Raw genomic sequence first — 19,187 nt, 5'->3', positions numbered from 1 at the left:
GTCATACCGCTCAGCCAATCACAGGCCCTGACCACCGCGGCCAGTGATTGGCTGAGCGATCTGACAGCTCAGACAGGCCGCACCAGAGTTGATGCTGCACCGCGGGACCCAGGGAGGAAGATGGAGCGGAGAAGTCCTGCCAGGTAATGTATGGTGCAAGGGCTGTAAGGACATCGGTAACGATGTCCCTGCAGCCCTCGCTCAACGATCATTGGGCTGTGGAATAGGCCCAGTAAACAAGCGCCCATGTAGCAGATCGGGCCCTGCTCGGCCCGTGGAATAGGACCCTTACAATGGCCTCAAGTTACAATATTTTCAGCATACATTGTTCCTTTCTTGACCATCGTAACTTGAGACCAGACTCAACATACAATGCTACAGACAGATCTGCGGAACATGTAAAAAACTAGATGATCAACCAATAAAACATGCCATTTTACTGGTAAAACCCCAGTATTAGTGGAGTGCCTGCACTGGTTGGCTGTCTAGTAGTGATTCTCTGAGTATAGTGTGATACTACATGTCCTGTGCTGCTCTCTACCTGGGCCAGTTTTCCATAGAATTTTGGTCTCAACATACAATGGTCGCCCTGGAACCAATTAATATGGTATGTTGAGGGACCACTGTATGCATATTTTTGCTGTCAGTTTCCTTTTATAATACTGTTCACTGTAACATATTTCATCTCCTCCCACACTGTATATACTCTGTATACATTAGAATAACTTGGAATTAATTCACTATAGGCATTCATCCTCTAAAACAGCATTCAGCACCTCCAGAGTATATTGAACGCGGATTGTCTTGTGGCCAATAGGCTATGGCTTGTATTGCCGTCCCTATCATCGTATTTGGCCTAATATATAATAGTGTCTACATGTTCTTGAAGTCTTCTACTTATAGTCCAAGCTTTCAATGAATCAGCTACCAACCATTATGAATAGCAATGAGAAGCATTCTACACTATGTTCATCCTTGAATAAACCAAGGCTTTCTAATGCTCGAAAAACCAGTTTACGTGTTGACCTTGTTTGCGTTTTACAAGCTATGAATGCAGTTTTATATACATGAGATGCAATATTACTATGCTGTATTCCTATAATGGACGTCCTTCATTATAGTGAAAAATCTTCTATTATTACCAGTCCAAAGTGTCATTGACAACACAACGCCTCTCCTCACTCTGTCTCCTTTATGGACAGCCAGGACTATCCCTGCCAATGACAACATATATATATATATATTAAGCTTACAAGCTTACTGGATGGGGAGAGCCCTTGTTGTTCATCAAGGAGGGAGAGGTGGGCAGTGCCCCTTGTTACATCTCTATTACTTTTATGGCTGGTAATAAAGTGAGATTTTCCCACTATAGCACCAACAGAGGTGCTCCATACTGGTACCATTTTATGTATTGCACTGTATGCTATATGCACATGTAGCCAGTTAACTATGCAAATCCTGGGTTTCCCTTTAAAGTGAGCAGGTTCATTGCCCCTACATACTTTTTCTAAAGTTGCAAGCTCAGCATAAATCAGACAAAACCTCTGATAAATGCCGACTAAAGTCCCTCCCCTGGGTTTGAACCGGTTATATTTCATGATATGCTTTTCTTTTTTAGAATGTCGGGTTGTGAAATCTACTTCTTACACCAAGCTTCCTAATATCCCACGTAGAAGTGCAACCAAGAGTCCAGGACCATCCCGGCGCAGCAAGTCCCCTGCCTCAACCAGTTCGGGTAGGTATCTATTTGTTCCTGAGTATTTCTGGGACTGAGGGGGAAGTGTGTCTACTTGGGTAAACCACCAACCTGGAAACCTAAAGGCCATGCAATGCTCCACTGGAATAAAAAGTAGCTCTCCTCCGAGAAAAAAATAAAAACATTTTCACACTCTGGTGCTACCCATCAGAGTTAGCTTCCTTGCATGCCAATGCTTGACCCCTAAAAGTAAGAGAAAAAGTAGTTGTGCTGGGAGTAGAAGACAGTCCAAGCCTTGTGCTCCTGGTGTTTACTTCTTAGATTTGAAAGAATACGTCTTGAGAAAGGAGGGGACGGATGTATACAGTATTCTGATCATTGCTGCATGATGTCTCTGATGTTGCTTCTAGTGGTGTCAACCCCTTTAAGTTCACGCAACATAAATTTTCAATAAATAATGGCCATTGTAACACCAGCCCCTATTTATTGAAAATTAAAATAACATTGTGTCCTATGGAATCCCAGCCGGAGTGTACACACTCTGTGTACACTCCGGCTGCGATTCCATGCGGCCACATAGAAAAGTGACATGTCAGTGTTGTGCAGCCACTGTTTAATGAATAGCGGACGCACAAAACTGACAGTGCAAACAATGTAATGTGTGGCTCCGGCTATGGTGATTTGGAAAGTCGGCACACCCGAATGCGCCCACATTCAGGTGTTTCCGCGAATGCACCTGCTGTCTTACACTGTGTGAACCCGGCCTAAGGCTGTAATCATTGGGGGGGGAAATGTAAAATCAACTGGTGTCAAAAAGTTATATAGATTAGTAATTAGTAGCAAATGCACCTGCTGTCTTACACTGTGTGAACCCGGCCTGAGGCTGTAATCCAGAGGGAAAAAAAGAGTTTTTTTTTAAATCAACTGGTGTCAAAAAGTTATATAGATTAGTAATTTACTTCTATTTAGGAATCTCAATCCTTCCAGTACTTATCAGCTGCTGTATGACTTGCAGGAAGTGAGGTGTATTCTTCCTAGTCTGACATGCTCTCTGCTCTCTGCTGCCACCTCTGTCCTTGACAGGAACTGTCCAGAGCAGTGGCAAATCCCATAGAAAAACCTCTCCTGCTCCGGCTAGTTCCTGTCACAGACAGAGGTGGCAGCAGAGAGCACTGTGTCAGACTGGAAAGAATGCACCACTTTCTGCAGGACATACAGCAGCTGATAACTACTGAAAGACTGGAGATTTTTAAATATAAGTAAAAATCGGTATAACTTTCTGACACTAGTTGATTTTGGGGGTGGGGGATACATTTCATTCGACTACCCCTTAAACTGTTCTGGAAATTCTATTTCTTACATTTATTTTTGGAATGGAATGTATAGTTTTCTCGAGTTTGTCCACTATTGGCCCCTTCCCTTTGTATCTGTATGTATTGAAGTGTGGGAGGAAGCCTTAGTACTCGGAGGAAACTCACACAAACACAGGGAGAACATAGAAACTCCTCGATGTTGTCCTTGGTGGCATGTGGTTTTGTTCATGTTAGCATGTTAACATTTTGTATTATATCTGTTATCTGCCGGTCAGAACTATTTCTCTTTTGTTCCACCTACTTCCTGCCCCAGTAACTACAGGGGCACATTAGTCAGTAAAGCTGCAGTTACATCTCTATTATATAAGCCTTACATGAAGTAGTACTACCTGTGTGACTATGCTTATGTTTTGTGCTGCTTTGTTAGTTTTTTCATTGAATGATTGTCTAGTTAGCAGTGCCACATTGAATAGATGAATGACTCAGCTGACAACCTGAATGATGGCCATGACCTAGACAATAACAACAACCTTCGTCATTGATAGATTCACCCCAATTTTTCAGTATGACTTATACAGTATGTGTGGGCTTTCTAGAATCATTATAGAAATCATTGGCTGATTGTTGCTTTAGGTCCACATCTAAAATCATTGGGGGAGATTTATCAAATCCCCAAATCTGTTAAAACAACAGTGACCAGCTCAACAGTTGAGTATTTAAAGTACAAAATGTTATGTCCCTACACAAAAGAACTAAAAGAACTTCAATGGATTGTCCAGGTGACTGGAGGAAAAAAGGAGCAGCATAGAAACTGTATTCGCATCTTCAATTCAGGGTCAATGTCCCACAGGTCCCTTGTTGGTCTTGGTTTATGGGGTATAGCAATAGAGTGCTATACCACCATGTGACTGCTGCAGCCAATCAGTAGCCTCGGCAGTAATCAGGCGATATACAGTACTACTGCACATGACCACTGTAGCCATGGACCAGTAAATAATGTTCTCCTATAAGGAGAAGGAATGAAGAAAGGATAGCCATTATATATCCACATAAATACCAGAGCATCCAATGGTACGTAAAAATATCCACCACAAGAAGACTTATAGCTCCAATACCAGATCAGGCTATCTTTGTTTTGCAACCATGAATCTTGTAGTGATGACATTTTGTCCTGATTTGTATTAATATGTAAGTAACTGAGTGGTTCTAGTCATACTGAGAATCTCCAGTCCTTTTACATCAGCATAGTCATAAAAGACACCCACGTGTACTCTTCAGTCTAGAGCTCCTCACAGCACTGAGCGCTCCATTATTTACTACGTAGGCATAATGGATGGTGTGTGTGGGAGTTTATGTAATTGAATACTAAGCGGTAAAGTCAGCAAAGTCAACTGGATATAAAACGAATGAAGTCTGGCACTGCCCCATTACTTGCATGAAATCTCATGTAACACCTTCAGGAGACGGGTCATTTAACCATTTACTCCTTCGCTCGGAGGTATTAATGAAATTATATAAGACACAACTGAATTGTATATCTAGGAGGAACTTTGGGAACGGCAAGGTCGCCTCGAAATAAATGGAGTTTTGTGCTGCCTACACAGTGACGTCAGCTTCAGCAATCCGGATGCTCTCATGAAAGTAATAATACTCCTACTATGCAATTATATGGTATTGTATGAGTTCCAGGCTATAGTAGTCCCTCAGCTTACAATGATTGATGTCATCCCCGGGTTGGGACATTGTACTAATTGTGTCTTCTGGCACATACCCAGTTTTATGTATTTATGTATTTGTTGCTTTGTGCTTCAGTGTAGTTCATGCATCTTAGGGGTGTATTCACACAGTGATCACGTTGTGTTTGTAATAGGCAGCAGTACATAGCTTTGTTGGTACTTTGATGTATTTTGTTTGAGTAGCCGGGGTTACTGCTTGGACATTGCAACCACAGGATATTCCTGCTGGTGCAAACACCCTCTTTCACTGTAGCGGGTTGCAAAAATTAAGGCATAGCTAAAAACAGTATTTAAAGGGGTATTCTGGATTGGTAACTTTTTTTAGATGATGCTGGAGCCAACCTACCTGGTTCCCTTGCTCCTCACTCCTTGCTAGCTACTTTGGAGATGGACTCATCTTGGCAGAATATACACCACTTGGCACAATACACCACTGAAAGTATTTCCGTTTGGGTGGCCATGGGCCCTGCAGGAGCTCAGGGCCCCGGGCTTCCGCCAAAAAAGGACATATTATAATCCGCTACTGGCTACCATTATATAATAAAGTCAACCCGTTGGCATATATGAAGGTATATGGTATATAACATGTGCCAACTCACCCACGGACACAGGTGCACGGAAACCCAAACTCAGATGCAGCAAGTAGAAGGGCCTCTCTGCGCTCGTCAGAATGAACCCAAAATTGGAGGTTCTGGGACCACAAAACAGGGTCGTGCTCAGTGCAGTATTTAGAATGGAAGTACAATAGTAGGTTTGGGCAATGACTAGACTTTATGTCATTGGACAGCCCGCTTTTTGTTGGGAGTCACACTGAACATGTGAACAGAGCCTTATTGTTTCTCTATATAGAAGCAATGAGCAACATTTCTCCCCATCTATGATATATATGTTGTGATGCTATATTACAAATTGACATGTAAAAGGCTTAAAGTGACTCTGTACCCACGATCTGACCCCCCCAAACCGCTTGTACCTTCGGATAGCTGCTTTTAATCCAACTAAGATCTGTCCTGGGGTCCGTTCGACAGATGATGCAGTTATTGTCCTAAAAAACAACTTTTAAACTTGCAGCCCTGTGTCAAATTTCCATGGCCTAGAGTGTCTGTGCCCTAACATTGCACCGCCTCTTCATCCCTCCTTCCCACCCTCTTCACCGTTAGGAATGCTCCCTGGCAGAACTTTTCCTATTCCTAACTTGTCTGAACATTGCACAACCTGCCGAACGGACCCCAGGACAGATCTTGGATTAAAAGCAGCTATCCGAAGGTACAAGTGGTTTGGGGGGGGTCAGATTGTGGGTACAGAGTCGCTTTAACATTTGTATATGTCAAGAAGAACTAGGTCTCCACTCCTCCCGGGACTCTTAATTTACAAAGAAAAGCTTTCCTGTAATCCTTTAGGGAGGTGGAGGCCAACCTAACATATTGCCTGGTCCTCAGACAGCTAATGCCTAGAGAATCTTTTCGCTCCTGGTTATTTAATAATGGAGAAGATACTGACAGCACCTCTTCACATGTCTACCTTGCCTGTCACATTGCCTTTCTCATGGAAGCAAATACCCGGTGTGAGACTCACTGTCAATAATGTCGGCCACAACTTGACAAAGCTCATTTGTCTTCGGAATATTCCAGACCAGCACATGCCCCAAGGATTAAAACGGGAATAAATTGAAGAGAGTTAAATAGAGAAATGGCTTTTAATGCTCGGCTGTAGACCACTGATGTGCTAAATGAGAGATTTCATTTCAGCTGAGCACAAATAATTTCTAAAACGTAAAAAACAATAATTTCGGCGACTTTATACTTAAGACGGGTTTTATCTTCATTCGATAGTTCCCGCTGAATAGTCATTGCAATTTATTCAGGTTTTTACATTTGTGTGGAAACTCGGTAATAATGTTCATTTTAATACAATACGTCATGTTGGAAATAGAGTATATGAGAGCCCCTGGGTAAAACATCATAGACCATAATACTATGCTACAGAGCCTAAATAATATTACCATGCTGATGCCTATCCTATAGGGTAATGTTTTATACTACAGCTTAAAGGGGTTGTCCAGGCTTAGAAAAACATGGCTGCCTTCTTCCAGAAACAGCACAACTCTTGTCTTCAGTTTGGGTGTGGTATTGCAGCTCAGTTCCAACTAAATGAATGGAGATGAATTGTAATACCACACACAACCTAAGGACAGGGGTGGTCCTGGTATGGCAAAAAAATTAGCTGTAGTTTTCTAATGGTGGATCAAACACACTGTCAAAATGATGGTCGTTTTTATTGGATGGCTATTAGAGATGAGCGAACCTGGAGCATGCTCAAATCGATCTGAACCTGATCGTTCAGCATTTGATTAGCGGTGGCTGCTAAAGTTGGATAAAGCCCTAAGGCTATGTGGAAAACATGGATATAGTCATTGGCTGTATCCATGTTTTCGAGACAACTTTAGAGCTTTATCCAAGTTCAGCAGCCCCAGCTAATCAAATGCCGAAAGATCAGGTTCGGATGGACTCGAGGTTCGCTCATCTCTTATGGCTATGGCAAAAAATGGCCGTTATTTTATATCAGCACCCGTTATTCATATAATAACGGCCATTGTGTGAACATAGCCTGAATCTGTAGCCAGCTTTTCTGTAGCAGCAGTCACTCCAAACTCCTTGCCATCTTCTTACAGCTGGACCAGTCATGGACCCACAACAATGGTCACCCCCATTAACTAGCTCACTCTGCTGCATCTGAATGGCTTCTTATGATCAAGTTGGATGTAGAACTCCTAGATGGAGAGGCCTTGTGGAAGTTGCCTCTCCTTTAATCCTGCTTCTTTGTACGGTTTATGATGCCATCTTAAGGGCCCTACTACACGGATTGATAATCTGCCAAATCAGGTCGATTCGGCAGATCATCACTCCGTGTAATAAATACAATGATCAGCCAATAACAACAATCATGGGCTGATCGCGTCTTTTGGTCCTGACCTAAAATCATCGGCCACTGAGCGCACATCACTGTGTATAATATCGGTGCGTGGCTGACAGCTGATGAATCTGTAGAGAAAATATTAAAGTATACTCACCTCTCCACACTCCCCGATGTCCTTCCTGCTAGCTTTGACCCACTACCAGCACTGTCAATTCAAACACTGCCAGGAGCAAGCTGAAGCAGGAAGGACATCAGGGAGCATTGAGAGGTATGTATACTTTATTATTCTACAAGAGCTGCATGGACATCGCTAACGATATACTGTATATAGCCCTTGCTGCACAATTATCGGGCCGTATATGGGCTCAGTAAGCAAGCACCGATCTACCGCGTTTCCCTGAAAATAAGACTGTGTCTTATTTTTTTTTTTTTCCTTAAATAAAGGCACTATGGGGGAGAGTTATCAAACTGGGGTAAAGTATAATTGTCTAAGTTGCCCCTACCAACCAATCAGATTCCACTTTTCATTCCTCACAGATTCTTTGAAAAATGAAAGGTGGAATCTGATTGGTTGCTAGGGGCAACTAAGACAATTCTACTTTACACCAGTTTGATAGATCTTCCCCTATGTCTTTTTTTAGGGATGTCTTATTTCTCTCCCCCCGACCGGGGGGAGAGAAATAAGACATCCTCCCTGGACCTCCCCAGAACACTCACCCCGAGACCAAGAGCGCATCAGGGGCGGGACATGGGTCAGGCATGCAGTGTGGCGGGACGTGGGGAGGACATGGGGGCCATGGACCAGGCTGCCTGTGGCGCCAGCTTCGGAGGTCTACAAGAGGATTAGGTGAGTCCTGGATGGCGGTGGAGGGTGGCAACAGGTGGCCTTACTTTTGGGGGCACCTTACTTTTGGGGAGTGCCCTAGTTTTTACAGTAGGGGGTGCCATATTTTCGGGGGGGGGGGGGGGGGGGGGGGAATGCCTACTTTAGGCTAGATTAGTTGGGGTGTCTTATTTTAGGAGAATGTTTTATTTTCAGGGAAACATGGTAGCAGATAGTCATCATTTTCAATCCCAAGTTCGAACTGTGTGCTTGGGCTGACAGATATGAAGATTTAACTATATGGAAAAACAGTAAAGAGGATTTTATAGATGAATGCATTATCCTTTATCATCAATAGCTCCGTGCATTTATATGGAAACAAATATCAATTACAAGCTTATGAAAGCTGAAAGCTTATGAATCACAGTAATATTTGCTTTACATAAATCAGTTAAGTCTTACCCAGTGTTAGTTGCAAAAAGTAATTTTCTTATGCATTGACGCTTGGGTATTTAAACATCAAAACAGTCTTTTTATGCCACATTTTTGCACTTTAAAGCCTGAACTCTAGTTGCACTGTTGGTATGAGGATCATGTTGAACTACCCCACACTTCTCAGCTTCTGAAAATTGCATATTCAAGATATGGTAGTTATGCCATAACTGAGTATGTCGTGGTTCCATTAAAAAAAAAAAAAACACAAGCACAAGGCATAAAGAGAGGCAATACTGATGCCAGCAAATACAGGTCCTAATTGGAGCAATGAAGATGGTCATTGGTTGTAGGCATAGTCCAAGCCTGGTCATTGGAGATATGTGTCCTTATCCTAACAAGTGTGGGGTGTAAAAGTTTGGATATTTAGGTATAAGCCTCCACCATAGTTGATGGATTGGCTGTATATTCCTATCCGTGATCACTATCTTTATACATGTCAGGAGTATTGGTGCCGTTTCAGGTGTCCTTTTTACAGTATTTTCCTAATTGACAATGCGAATAGTAGATAGTAAAGTAGAGACACTCACCCTTTGATATTGCATAGAATAGTCCTTTATTGCATAACTTCAAGTTAGCGGGAGGGAAGATTCTTCCTCTGAAAGAAGTGCCTTGCCAAGCGAAAAGGTGGTTGTAAGGATGCGTTTAGTGAACCTTCCCTCCCTGCTAACTTGAAGTCATGCAATAAAGGACTACTCTACACAGCCTTAATGAGTGAGTGCCTCTACTTCACTATCTACTTTTAGCATTGTCCATTACTGTTCTTGAGAGCATCCCCAAGCTGAAGGTCATCCGGCCACTATTTCCTGCACTTTATTGGCATTGGTGCTAGCCTACCATATACCTAATCATTTTCCTAATTGAGTTGTTCCTAAGAACCCTATAGAGATATATAAACATATACTTTGGGATCCAAAGTGAAATACAGTAGGTACAACTAGCAGAATGTAATGGTGAGAACTGCACACAGGCATAATAATAGTCTTCTTTTAACTGTTGACTTCTACCGCAGAATTGGGGTCAGGGTGCGAACATCTTCTATAGAGTGTTGATTAGAAAAGAATAAGAAGAAATCTACTGTTCCCTGTGTGAGTGTCCTGGTATGAGTAACATCCGAGGTACAGTACAAGAACATATAGTGCTGACACTTCTACACAGTTCATATCAGGACTGTATCCATATGTACGGTTGATCCCTGCGCTACAGCTGCTCTGGTATATGTGGGAGGAAAGCATATGGGATGATTAACATATACCATCTATGTGTATGTGTGTATGCAACCCTCCAACAACAAGAAAATAACTTAATACAGACACTCGCCGTCTTAACACCATATGTATATTTCTACAGTTCTTGAGATACAAATCTAATGCTGTTTTTTTGTTTTAATAAAGCAGCTGTAGCAGCCTGATACCTGTAGAGATCGAGTGGAAGGGAGGGGGGGGGGTGTCAGATAATTACCTCAAAGAGTCAATATATATAACACGACTCCGAGTGTCAATTACATTGTACAGAGTCTACATCAGTATATGACGCCTGAAGATAACCTCTGCTTGTAAGGCATAAGATTCTAAGAAGACAAAATGGTCTGAATTATCTGGTAATAGCATTCCTGTGCCCCAAGCCAGTCATCAAACTAACTCCTTTGCTAGACTCTTCCTAGGGGGGACACTGTGTGGATTGGGACTCCAACATCCTGAGTTTATTACCCCTGGCTGTTACATACAAAATGCTTACCATTAGTAATATTATTTTAAATTCAAGTCCACCATGTTAAACCTGTTCTTCTTAAAGAACTATCAGATCTATGATCGCTGCTCCCCTGACAGATCTGTATAACCAATGCCTCCTAATAGGAGATGTTCCTGATGATTGAAGAACAGCCATTGTTATACCCATCCACAAGAAGGGTGGTAGAGAAGATCCCAGTGACTATAGGCCAGTTAGTCTGACATCTGTAGTTGTAAAACTGATGAAAACTCTTTAAAGAGAATTGATCACTGGTCGTATTGGGGTTCTGGAACCTGTAGATTCTTGCATAGACCACATACTATATTATAACGTTTCAGAAGACGTTGTATACTAGAAGTTTCTAGAAGTTTATGTGCTGGATAAATATTCTTTATAAGCCCCAGCTGCTGGACTTTAGAGACATTTGGCTTGCTACCTGACACACAATTCATATGGCCTGACATTTTTGTGTTGCGGTCAGGATGTGATTGTGTGCTCCGAACCGAAAAGGCTGACCTTTCTGTTTAACATTGAGCGCGTTGTACCTCCTATGACAGAGGTATTACTCAGTTATTATTTCCACAATTTCAGTTTCTTCCTAGCAATTTCATCAGTCACGCTAGAGACCTCATGATAAATCCATTCTTGTCTTATATCAATATGAAAGTGTCAGGTGTCCGAAAACAAAACCTTTCAGAACTTTGTTTGTTCACTTTGGACAAGTGACTTATTGGCGGATAAGCGTCCTCTGCTTACCCTGACTCACTGCAGACTTCCTATCCAAAAAAATTCTATTCCATGTGGAAGTTTTACAGTAAAGAGATGGATACTTTCCTAAATTGTGATATATGTTGGGCCTGGTTAAGACACATGGTTATATTCCTAGGTTTCTCTTAGAATTCTCCATGTTGGAATTGTTTTCCACTTACACAACGACCGTTCTTTTCATAATGCAATGATTTGCATTGAAGTCAAAACAAACAACGACCATTCTTCACACAATGCATTGAACAACGTCCGTCAAAATAATGATCATGTCAATTATTTCTGGCCGTTGTGCAAAGACTTCAATGCAATTTGCATTTAAAACAACGGCCGTTGTTTTGAGTGCCAGATAATGGCCATTGTATATACGTTGTGTGAACATAGCCTTATGATGAAACATCATATTGTGCATTTTTTATGTGCTGCTACATCACGTATGGATTATCCATAGGATAAACCATCAATATTTGACCGACATCCAGTACCTTGGAACTGGACACAGTATTCCAGATGTGAGACCATACCTGAAATACTGTGTCCAGTTTTAATCCAGGACCTGTTTTGGAGTCCGTTCCGCAGGTGATGCAGTTATTGTCATAAAAAACAACTTTTAAACTTGCAGCCCCGTGCCCAATGGGTGTGGCTTAGAATATCTGTGCCCTAACTTTGCACCACCCCTCCGTCCCTCCTTCCCATCCTCTTCATCATTAGGAATGCCACTGGAACATTTTTTCCTGTCTGAACATTGCACAGGTGGCTTAACAATCCAACCCATGTGCTGGGCTGACATAGGTGGGGAATATGGAATGCCTGGAGCATTCCTAATGATGAAGAGGGTGGGGAGGAGGGACAGAGAGGTTGTGCCAGCCTAATGCATACACAATCTAGGCCACGGCCATTGGGCACAGGGCTGCAAGTTTAAAAGTTTTTATTTAGGACAATAACTGCATCACCTGCCAAACAGACCTCAGGACAGATCTTGGATTAAAAGTAGCTATCTGATTGTACAAGTGGTTTTGGGGGGGTCAGATTGTGGGTACAGAGTCACTTAAAAGGGGTTATTCAATGCTGCAAAAACATGGCCATTGAAGTGCATGGAGCTTAATTACAAACCACACCTGAACTGAAGACAAGAGCAGTGCTGTCTCTGGAAGAAAGTGGCCATGCTTTTGCAGCGCTGGATAACCCCTTTAAGGATTTGATTCTGTATATATAATCCTTATATACATACAACATGATCATACTATGCCACTATTGAGATTGAAGGTCTGTTGCTGGAGAAGAAGTCTGCTTTTCTGGGAATAATTTTAGATTTACTGCGTTCGGGTAAAGCTTTGACTTTATTCTGTATTTCAATAGGAGTTTGGTTTTTCATCATAATTATGAAATGTGCTTTTAATGATGCTAATTTCTTACATGATAGACGTAGCGGTAATGATCTGTCTCCCAAGGCAACAAAACAGATAATGGCGCTCATTATTTCACCATAATTAGACTTATAGAAAACCGCTGAGTGATTGGTCACTACAGTGATGTTAGCGGCACATTATTTGTTATGTTCTCGCTTTTTCCTCTGCAGATATGTACATTATTAAGAAAATTTACTTAATTTTACAATCGATTGTCTGTTAAAATAACAGTATTTAATAGAAGGCTAGAGAGAGCGCAGAAACAGTGTGAGTCCAAGAGACAAAAGTTTTAATTAAACCCTTGTATTTTCAACTTCTCTTAAAGGGGCAGTAATTTGGCTGTGCAAACCCTTTTTAAGCCAAAACAAATAGATCAATAACTCATGGTATCATAACTTTCAGATGTGTCAACTATCATCTTTCCTTTAGTTAAACATTTTTCTACCATTTCATAAACCTTTCTGCATGTTAGAGACATGTTAACTCAGTGGGTGGGGGGATTGAACGCCCAGATCCTGTGGACACTATAAAGATTTTAATTTCTCATAAAATCAATATGGTCGGCTGATCGTGGTCTTTTAACATGCACTATTACACCAAAAGATTATCGTCCAAGTACAATAAACCTGCACATCCTTTTATACAAATTTGTGTAAAAGATACAAAAGATGCGATCAGCCAATAAGCGGACGTTATCCCGCTCATCAGCTGATCTATTTTACATGGGCTGATTATCTGCGGAATGAGCGTTTCTAGGAGACACTGTTCACTGTCCTTTAAAAATTTTATCATGAATAAGCAGTTTGAAGCTCTCCCCCCTGTCTTCATGGTGTGCGCACTATCATACTGCCATGACAATGCAGTAATAAAATACAGAGACGTAACAATATACTAAACAAAGCTAGATTTCATAATGTGACATGTTGTTATAACAACCCCAGCCATTACAACAGCATGACGCCTGTTTCTGCAATCTAATATAGCCCGGGGGACCGTTATAAGTCAAATGGCTTCTCAATACAAGATAGAAAACCAACCACTGGTTCATCCATCTTAACATAGGGCACTAGTTATAAGGCAAAAACTATTTTTTCAAAAAATAAGACCAGGTCTTATTTTTAGGCTAGGTCTTATTATTATTTTTTATTTTTTTATGTACTCCATAGAGTAGCTTTTTCTTAAAGGTAAAAAATGTACCATTACCTATACACTATACCAGTTAGAGATTAATTAATCTATTCATATTTTCGACCTTAATCTGTAGACTTAAGGCCGTGGGGAGATGCAGGGGGGCTGCCCGGTGATCGCTAGAGCAACAGAGTGACGGCAGCAGATCGCTGCTATCACAGTTGTTTGTCTTTCAACATGTTGAAAGACAAATGACAGCAACGATCAGCCGACATCGTTCATGACGGCTGAGCGTTGCCTTCTATTACACGGGACGATTATCGGGCATGATGGGCAATAATCGTTCTGTGTAATAGGCCCTTTAGGAGGAAGAAGGTAGGACTTTGGAGTGGGACTTGAAGGCAAGTGAGCGGATTTTGCCCTGCCATAGCAGGAGGTAGCGGGGCACTTGTCCAGGACGGTTGGGAGCTACAGTATGCCTATTCTATGTGACATCACATGACATAACCCAACTGGAGGCACTGACCAGGGCTTACTTTTGCAGTAGGGCCTATATTTTGAGCCTACTCTAAAAATCCTGCAAAATCAAGCTATTGCTTATTTTCAGGGTAGGGATTAATTTAGGAGAAAACAGGATAGGGGGAGATTTATCAAACATGGTGTAAAGTGAAACTGGCTCAGTTGCCCCTAGCAACCAATCAGATTCCACTTTTTTTATTTTCCAAAGAGTCTGTGAGGAATGAAAGGTGGAATCTGATTGGTTGCTAGGGGCAACTGAGCCAGTTTCACTTTACACCATGTTTGATAAATCTCCCCCATAATGCTTTGATGTTGGTCAACAAAGGAAGAGCACCTGCTGAGCCAATCATTATCGGAGGGCAGTCAGTTCTACAGCCACCCATTGGCTGACCAGGCTCTTACTGCATGTCCATAGGAAAGCAGCTCAGCTTAGGACCCAATGTGAATGCAAATAGAAGGGGTAGTCTTTATAATACACACCTCGGCAGCCACAGATCCTCTTTTTGAAGAATAACAAGAAGATCCCTTTTTTATATTGTTTTATATGATCCTATGAAATGATATTATCCTGCAGTACGGTTTATACTGCAGCTGCTGATGAAACTCTTTTTTGTTTTTTGAAAGATGCTGTACATGCCAGTCAGGGACACATGAAAAGCAACTGTGATCAGAGACAGGAAGAGATGAGCTACACATACGTAACGCCTCTCATCTATGTATAATCGTCAGCTTCTGACATCAGAATGGGATTATTATACAGCATTATTTACATATGTGGCACTGGCATTTCCATTGATGTGTATTACATAGACAAACACATGCAGACTATGTTCCGGAATATGGATTGACTGAGCACATAAAGTGAAGTGTTGTTCCAGGACAGTGGGGGAGGGGAGCCGCAGGCTTATAGCCCTCCAGTCATCTCTTCACATATTCAGTAAAATATACTGTAAATGTGCCTACGTGGTAGTTCCTTTTGGTAGTTCTATAAGCAGCTGATGGCTCTAATGTGTATAATGAACTATATATTACCTCTTATGTAAATGTAGGGCAGTGCTTGGTGCAATGGCTTTTACATGGAAGAAGTAATGGATTTGTCTATAGCAACCTAATATACATTTTCATATATTTATTTTTCATGCTTTCATACTATTAATCTTTACTACACAACTGCGAATCTGAATACTTGCTTCTCTATGTTAATTTCTGCCAATGAACCTCAATGTGTTTTCATTCTGAGAAAACTGAGGAGGGCTTAAGTATACACGTGTTCATAACTGATAAGCTGAAAAGAGAGAAAGAGAGAGAGCAAAGAGGAGAGAACAAGGAGAGGAGAGAGAGAGAGAGAGAGAGAAGAGAGTAAGAAACAGAGGGAGAGAGAACAAGGAGAGAAGGAGAGAGAGAGAGAGAGAGAAGAGAGTAAGAAACAGAGGGAGAGAGAACAAGGAGAGAAGGAGAGAGAGAGAGAGAGAGAGAGAGAGAGAGAGAAGAGAGTAAGAAACAGAGGGACAGAGAACAAGGAGAGAAGGAGAGAGCAAAATGAAAGAGAGAAGTAGATAGTGAAAGGAGAGAGAGATAGAGGACCAGGACAGAGAAAGAGAGAGAGAGGGAGAGAAGAGAGTAAGAAACAGAGGGAGAGAGAACAAGGAGAGAAGGAGAGAGAGAGAGAGAGAGAGAGAGAGAAGAGAGTAAGAAACAGAGGGACAGAGAACAAGGAGAGAAGGAGAGAGCAAAATGAAAGAGAGAAGTAGATAGTGAAAGGAGAGAGAGATAGAGGACCAGGACAGAGAAAGAGAGGGAGAGAAGGAGAGTGAGGGCCCTATTCCACGGGACAATTATCGTTCAGATTATCGTTAAATCGTTCGACTCTAAACGATAATAATTTGTTTGAATAGCAGTTAACGATTAACGACCGAACGAAAAATCATTGATCGTTTCATAAGACCTGGACCTATTTTTATCGTTGCTCGTTCGCAAATCGTTTGCATTGAATAAGATGACGTTCGCAGTAGTGACGAACGCAAAAGCGACAACAAGACAACCGCAAGAACGATCATAAGTAACGATTATCGTTCCGTGTAAATGGGTGAATGATTTCAGGTCTTTCGCAAAAGCGCTCATTTGAATCTTTATCTGTAACAATTATGCGAACGATAATCGTCCCGTGGAATAGGGTCCTGACTGAGAAGGAGAGAGTGAAAGGAGATAGAGAAAGAGGTTGATAGTGAAAGCAGAGACAGACAGAGAGAACAAGGACAGAGAACAAGGAGAGAAGGAAAGAGTCAAAAGAGAGAGAACAAGTAGAGAAGGAGAGAAAGGACAGAGTAAGCAAGAGAGAGGGAAAGAGAGAAAAAAGAAAGGAGTGTGAGAGGAACAAGTTAAAGGAGAAAGCGAGAACAAGGAGAGAAGGAGAAAGAGAAAACAGGGACAGAGTAAAAGAGAGAAAGAAGGAAGGATAGAGAACAAGAACGGAAAGAACTAGGGAAGGAGAGTGAGAGAAGGAGAGAGTGAAATAAGAGAGAGAGGGAGGGAGATTAAAAGGAGAGAAGGAGAGACAGATGACAGAGTAAGAGAGAGTAAAGAAGAGAGAGAGAAAGAGAGAACAAAGAGAGGGAGAGAAAAGGGGATGGATAGATAGATAGATAGATAGATAGATAGATAGATAGATAGATAGATAGATAGAGAACAGTAACACTACTGACACTAGAGAAAAGTATAATCTTGTGACACCTGACAAGAGGTGCGATATGTGAGGTGGAAAGTGAACAGTCAGTTCTTGAAGTTCAACACCAAAAAAAGAGGAACAGGGGTATGCGATACAAAGGAGCACTCCAGACAAGAAAATAATACAAAAATATTTATTAGAAATACCTAGAAAATTAACATACACTGACACAAAGGTTGGCAGAGGAACAAAAAATCCCTACACATTAAAAACAATTAAAATTCCCAAAGGAAAAAACACACACATGGTGGGACCCACACGGTATAAGGGCTCCCCAGGGTAAAACCACGGTCCTACAATATAGCTCAACTAACCCTCATAGGTCAAACACAATGCATATACAACCTAGTGATAAAAAATATTAACATAAGAAATATAAATGAGTGTATGCAGCTGTGTGCGTGTAAAATGAATGGTGATTAGAAAGAAAAAATATAATGAGCAATAGTGAGTGTCAAACAAAAGGAGATGAAAACCATCCAAAAAACATCACCATGAAGTTGACTTGTTAAAAGCAGGGAAGATATTCAAGCATAATGATATGAGGGACGACTTCTGATGGCTAGACATTAAGGTTAGAGCATCTTCAAAACAGCCGGCCTTGTAGAGTGTTCCCAGTAGGCAGTGGTCCAAGGAAGGACAGACAGTCATGTACCACCACAGATCCCCAAGGTTCCGTGATGTAGATAAGGAGTCAAGACTCACTGATTTGGTCCCATCACCACCGCAGCCCAAAGTGGTAAAAAGTATCAGAACACACATTTCAGCACATGAGCATCAGACCTGGACCATTAAAGGGGTTGTCCGGCGATAAAAAATTATTCACAGAATAACACACATTACAAAGTTATACAACTTTGTAATGTATGTTATGTCTGTGAATGGCCCCCTTCCCCGTGTTTCCCCCCACCCGTGTACCCGGAAGTGTGGTGCGCTATACATTACCTGTCACGTGCCGACCACGGTCTCCGATCCTCAGCAGTGACGTCTTCTTCGGGAGGCCGGCGGATCTTCCCGAGTGCCGGCCGCCCTCTGCAGCGTCATCCGAAGCTCAGCCGCGATTGGCTGAGCATAACTGTGCTCAGCCAATCGCGGCTGAGCGGCTGATGACGCGGCCACGTCATCAGCTGCTCAGCCGCGATTGGCTGAGCACAGTTATTGTTATTAATTTCCAGATGAGTCATTTGATATTTTGTCCTGGTTGAAGAGTCCCATTATGATTCACACCGTAGCTTATTAAGCTAGTCTTTGGGGGGTCTGGTTAGAGAAGGCTAGAGACAAGGATGGGGAGGGGGGCTATCTTTCCATTCCTATAGCAGCAATGTTCTGCTCAAACTGATACCTTTGATGTAGCCCTAAGACTGCACCTGCACCTCCCACTGCTGCTTGGAAGACGTCAGGCTTACGCATTAAAAGCATCTGCTTCTGAATCCTGCATCTCACTGTATGAGCAGCACAGTATCCAAACCACTACTCGCTGCTGCTGCTGCTCCTCTCCTCCACTGTGCTAAAGCTTCTCTAACTACAAAGCAGCATTGGCTTTCCTTTCATTGATCAATTTTTTTTTTTTACAACTAATCACTTAACCCTTACTCATGTTAGAGCTCATAGAAGGTAAGTTCAATGACTTATTTTCTAGAAGTACAGACTGTGATCCATTGATCAGATACTAAGCTGCTGCTTTATGTCTGGTTCTTCCAGCTTGGCAGATAGGACAATGTTATCATAGGGATATTAGTGAATGGTATAATAATGAATATTCTCATTACGTGTATATATCTTTTGTGTGATAAGGAACATTGTGCAGCCATATCTATATATATATATATATATATATATATATATATATATATATATATATATCCTAAGCAGCCAATAACAATATTTATAACAGGTGAATTGTTTTTCCCCAGTATTAAATAATCAATTAAGGT

The 19,187-nt window shown here is 41.7% G+C and overlaps 1 protein-coding gene across 5 annotated transcripts in view; it reads left to right on the top strand.

Annotated features, from left to right (window-relative positions):
- The window catches only part of DCLK1 (doublecortin like kinase 1), a 239,095-nt gene that overhangs the window by 135,190 nt on the left and 84,718 nt on the right, over nucleotides 1–19,187 (top strand). For all 5 annotated transcript variants that reach the window (XM_069969924.1, XM_069969923.1, XM_069969926.1 and 2 more), the window contains exon 5: nucleotides 1,619–1,735. In XM_069969924.1, the coding sequence (XP_069826025.1) occupies nucleotides 1,619–1,735 (117 nt within the window). The remainder of the gene's footprint in view (nucleotides 1–1,618; nucleotides 1,736–19,187) is intronic.

The sequence above is a fragment of the Dendropsophus ebraccatus genome, chromosome 5 (assembly GCF_027789765.1).
Source record: "Dendropsophus ebraccatus isolate aDenEbr1 chromosome 5, aDenEbr1.pat, whole genome shotgun sequence".
Taxonomy (NCBI): domain Eukaryota; kingdom Metazoa; phylum Chordata; class Amphibia; order Anura; family Hylidae; genus Dendropsophus; species Dendropsophus ebraccatus.
This window is presented reverse-complemented; position numbering and strand designations above follow the sequence as displayed.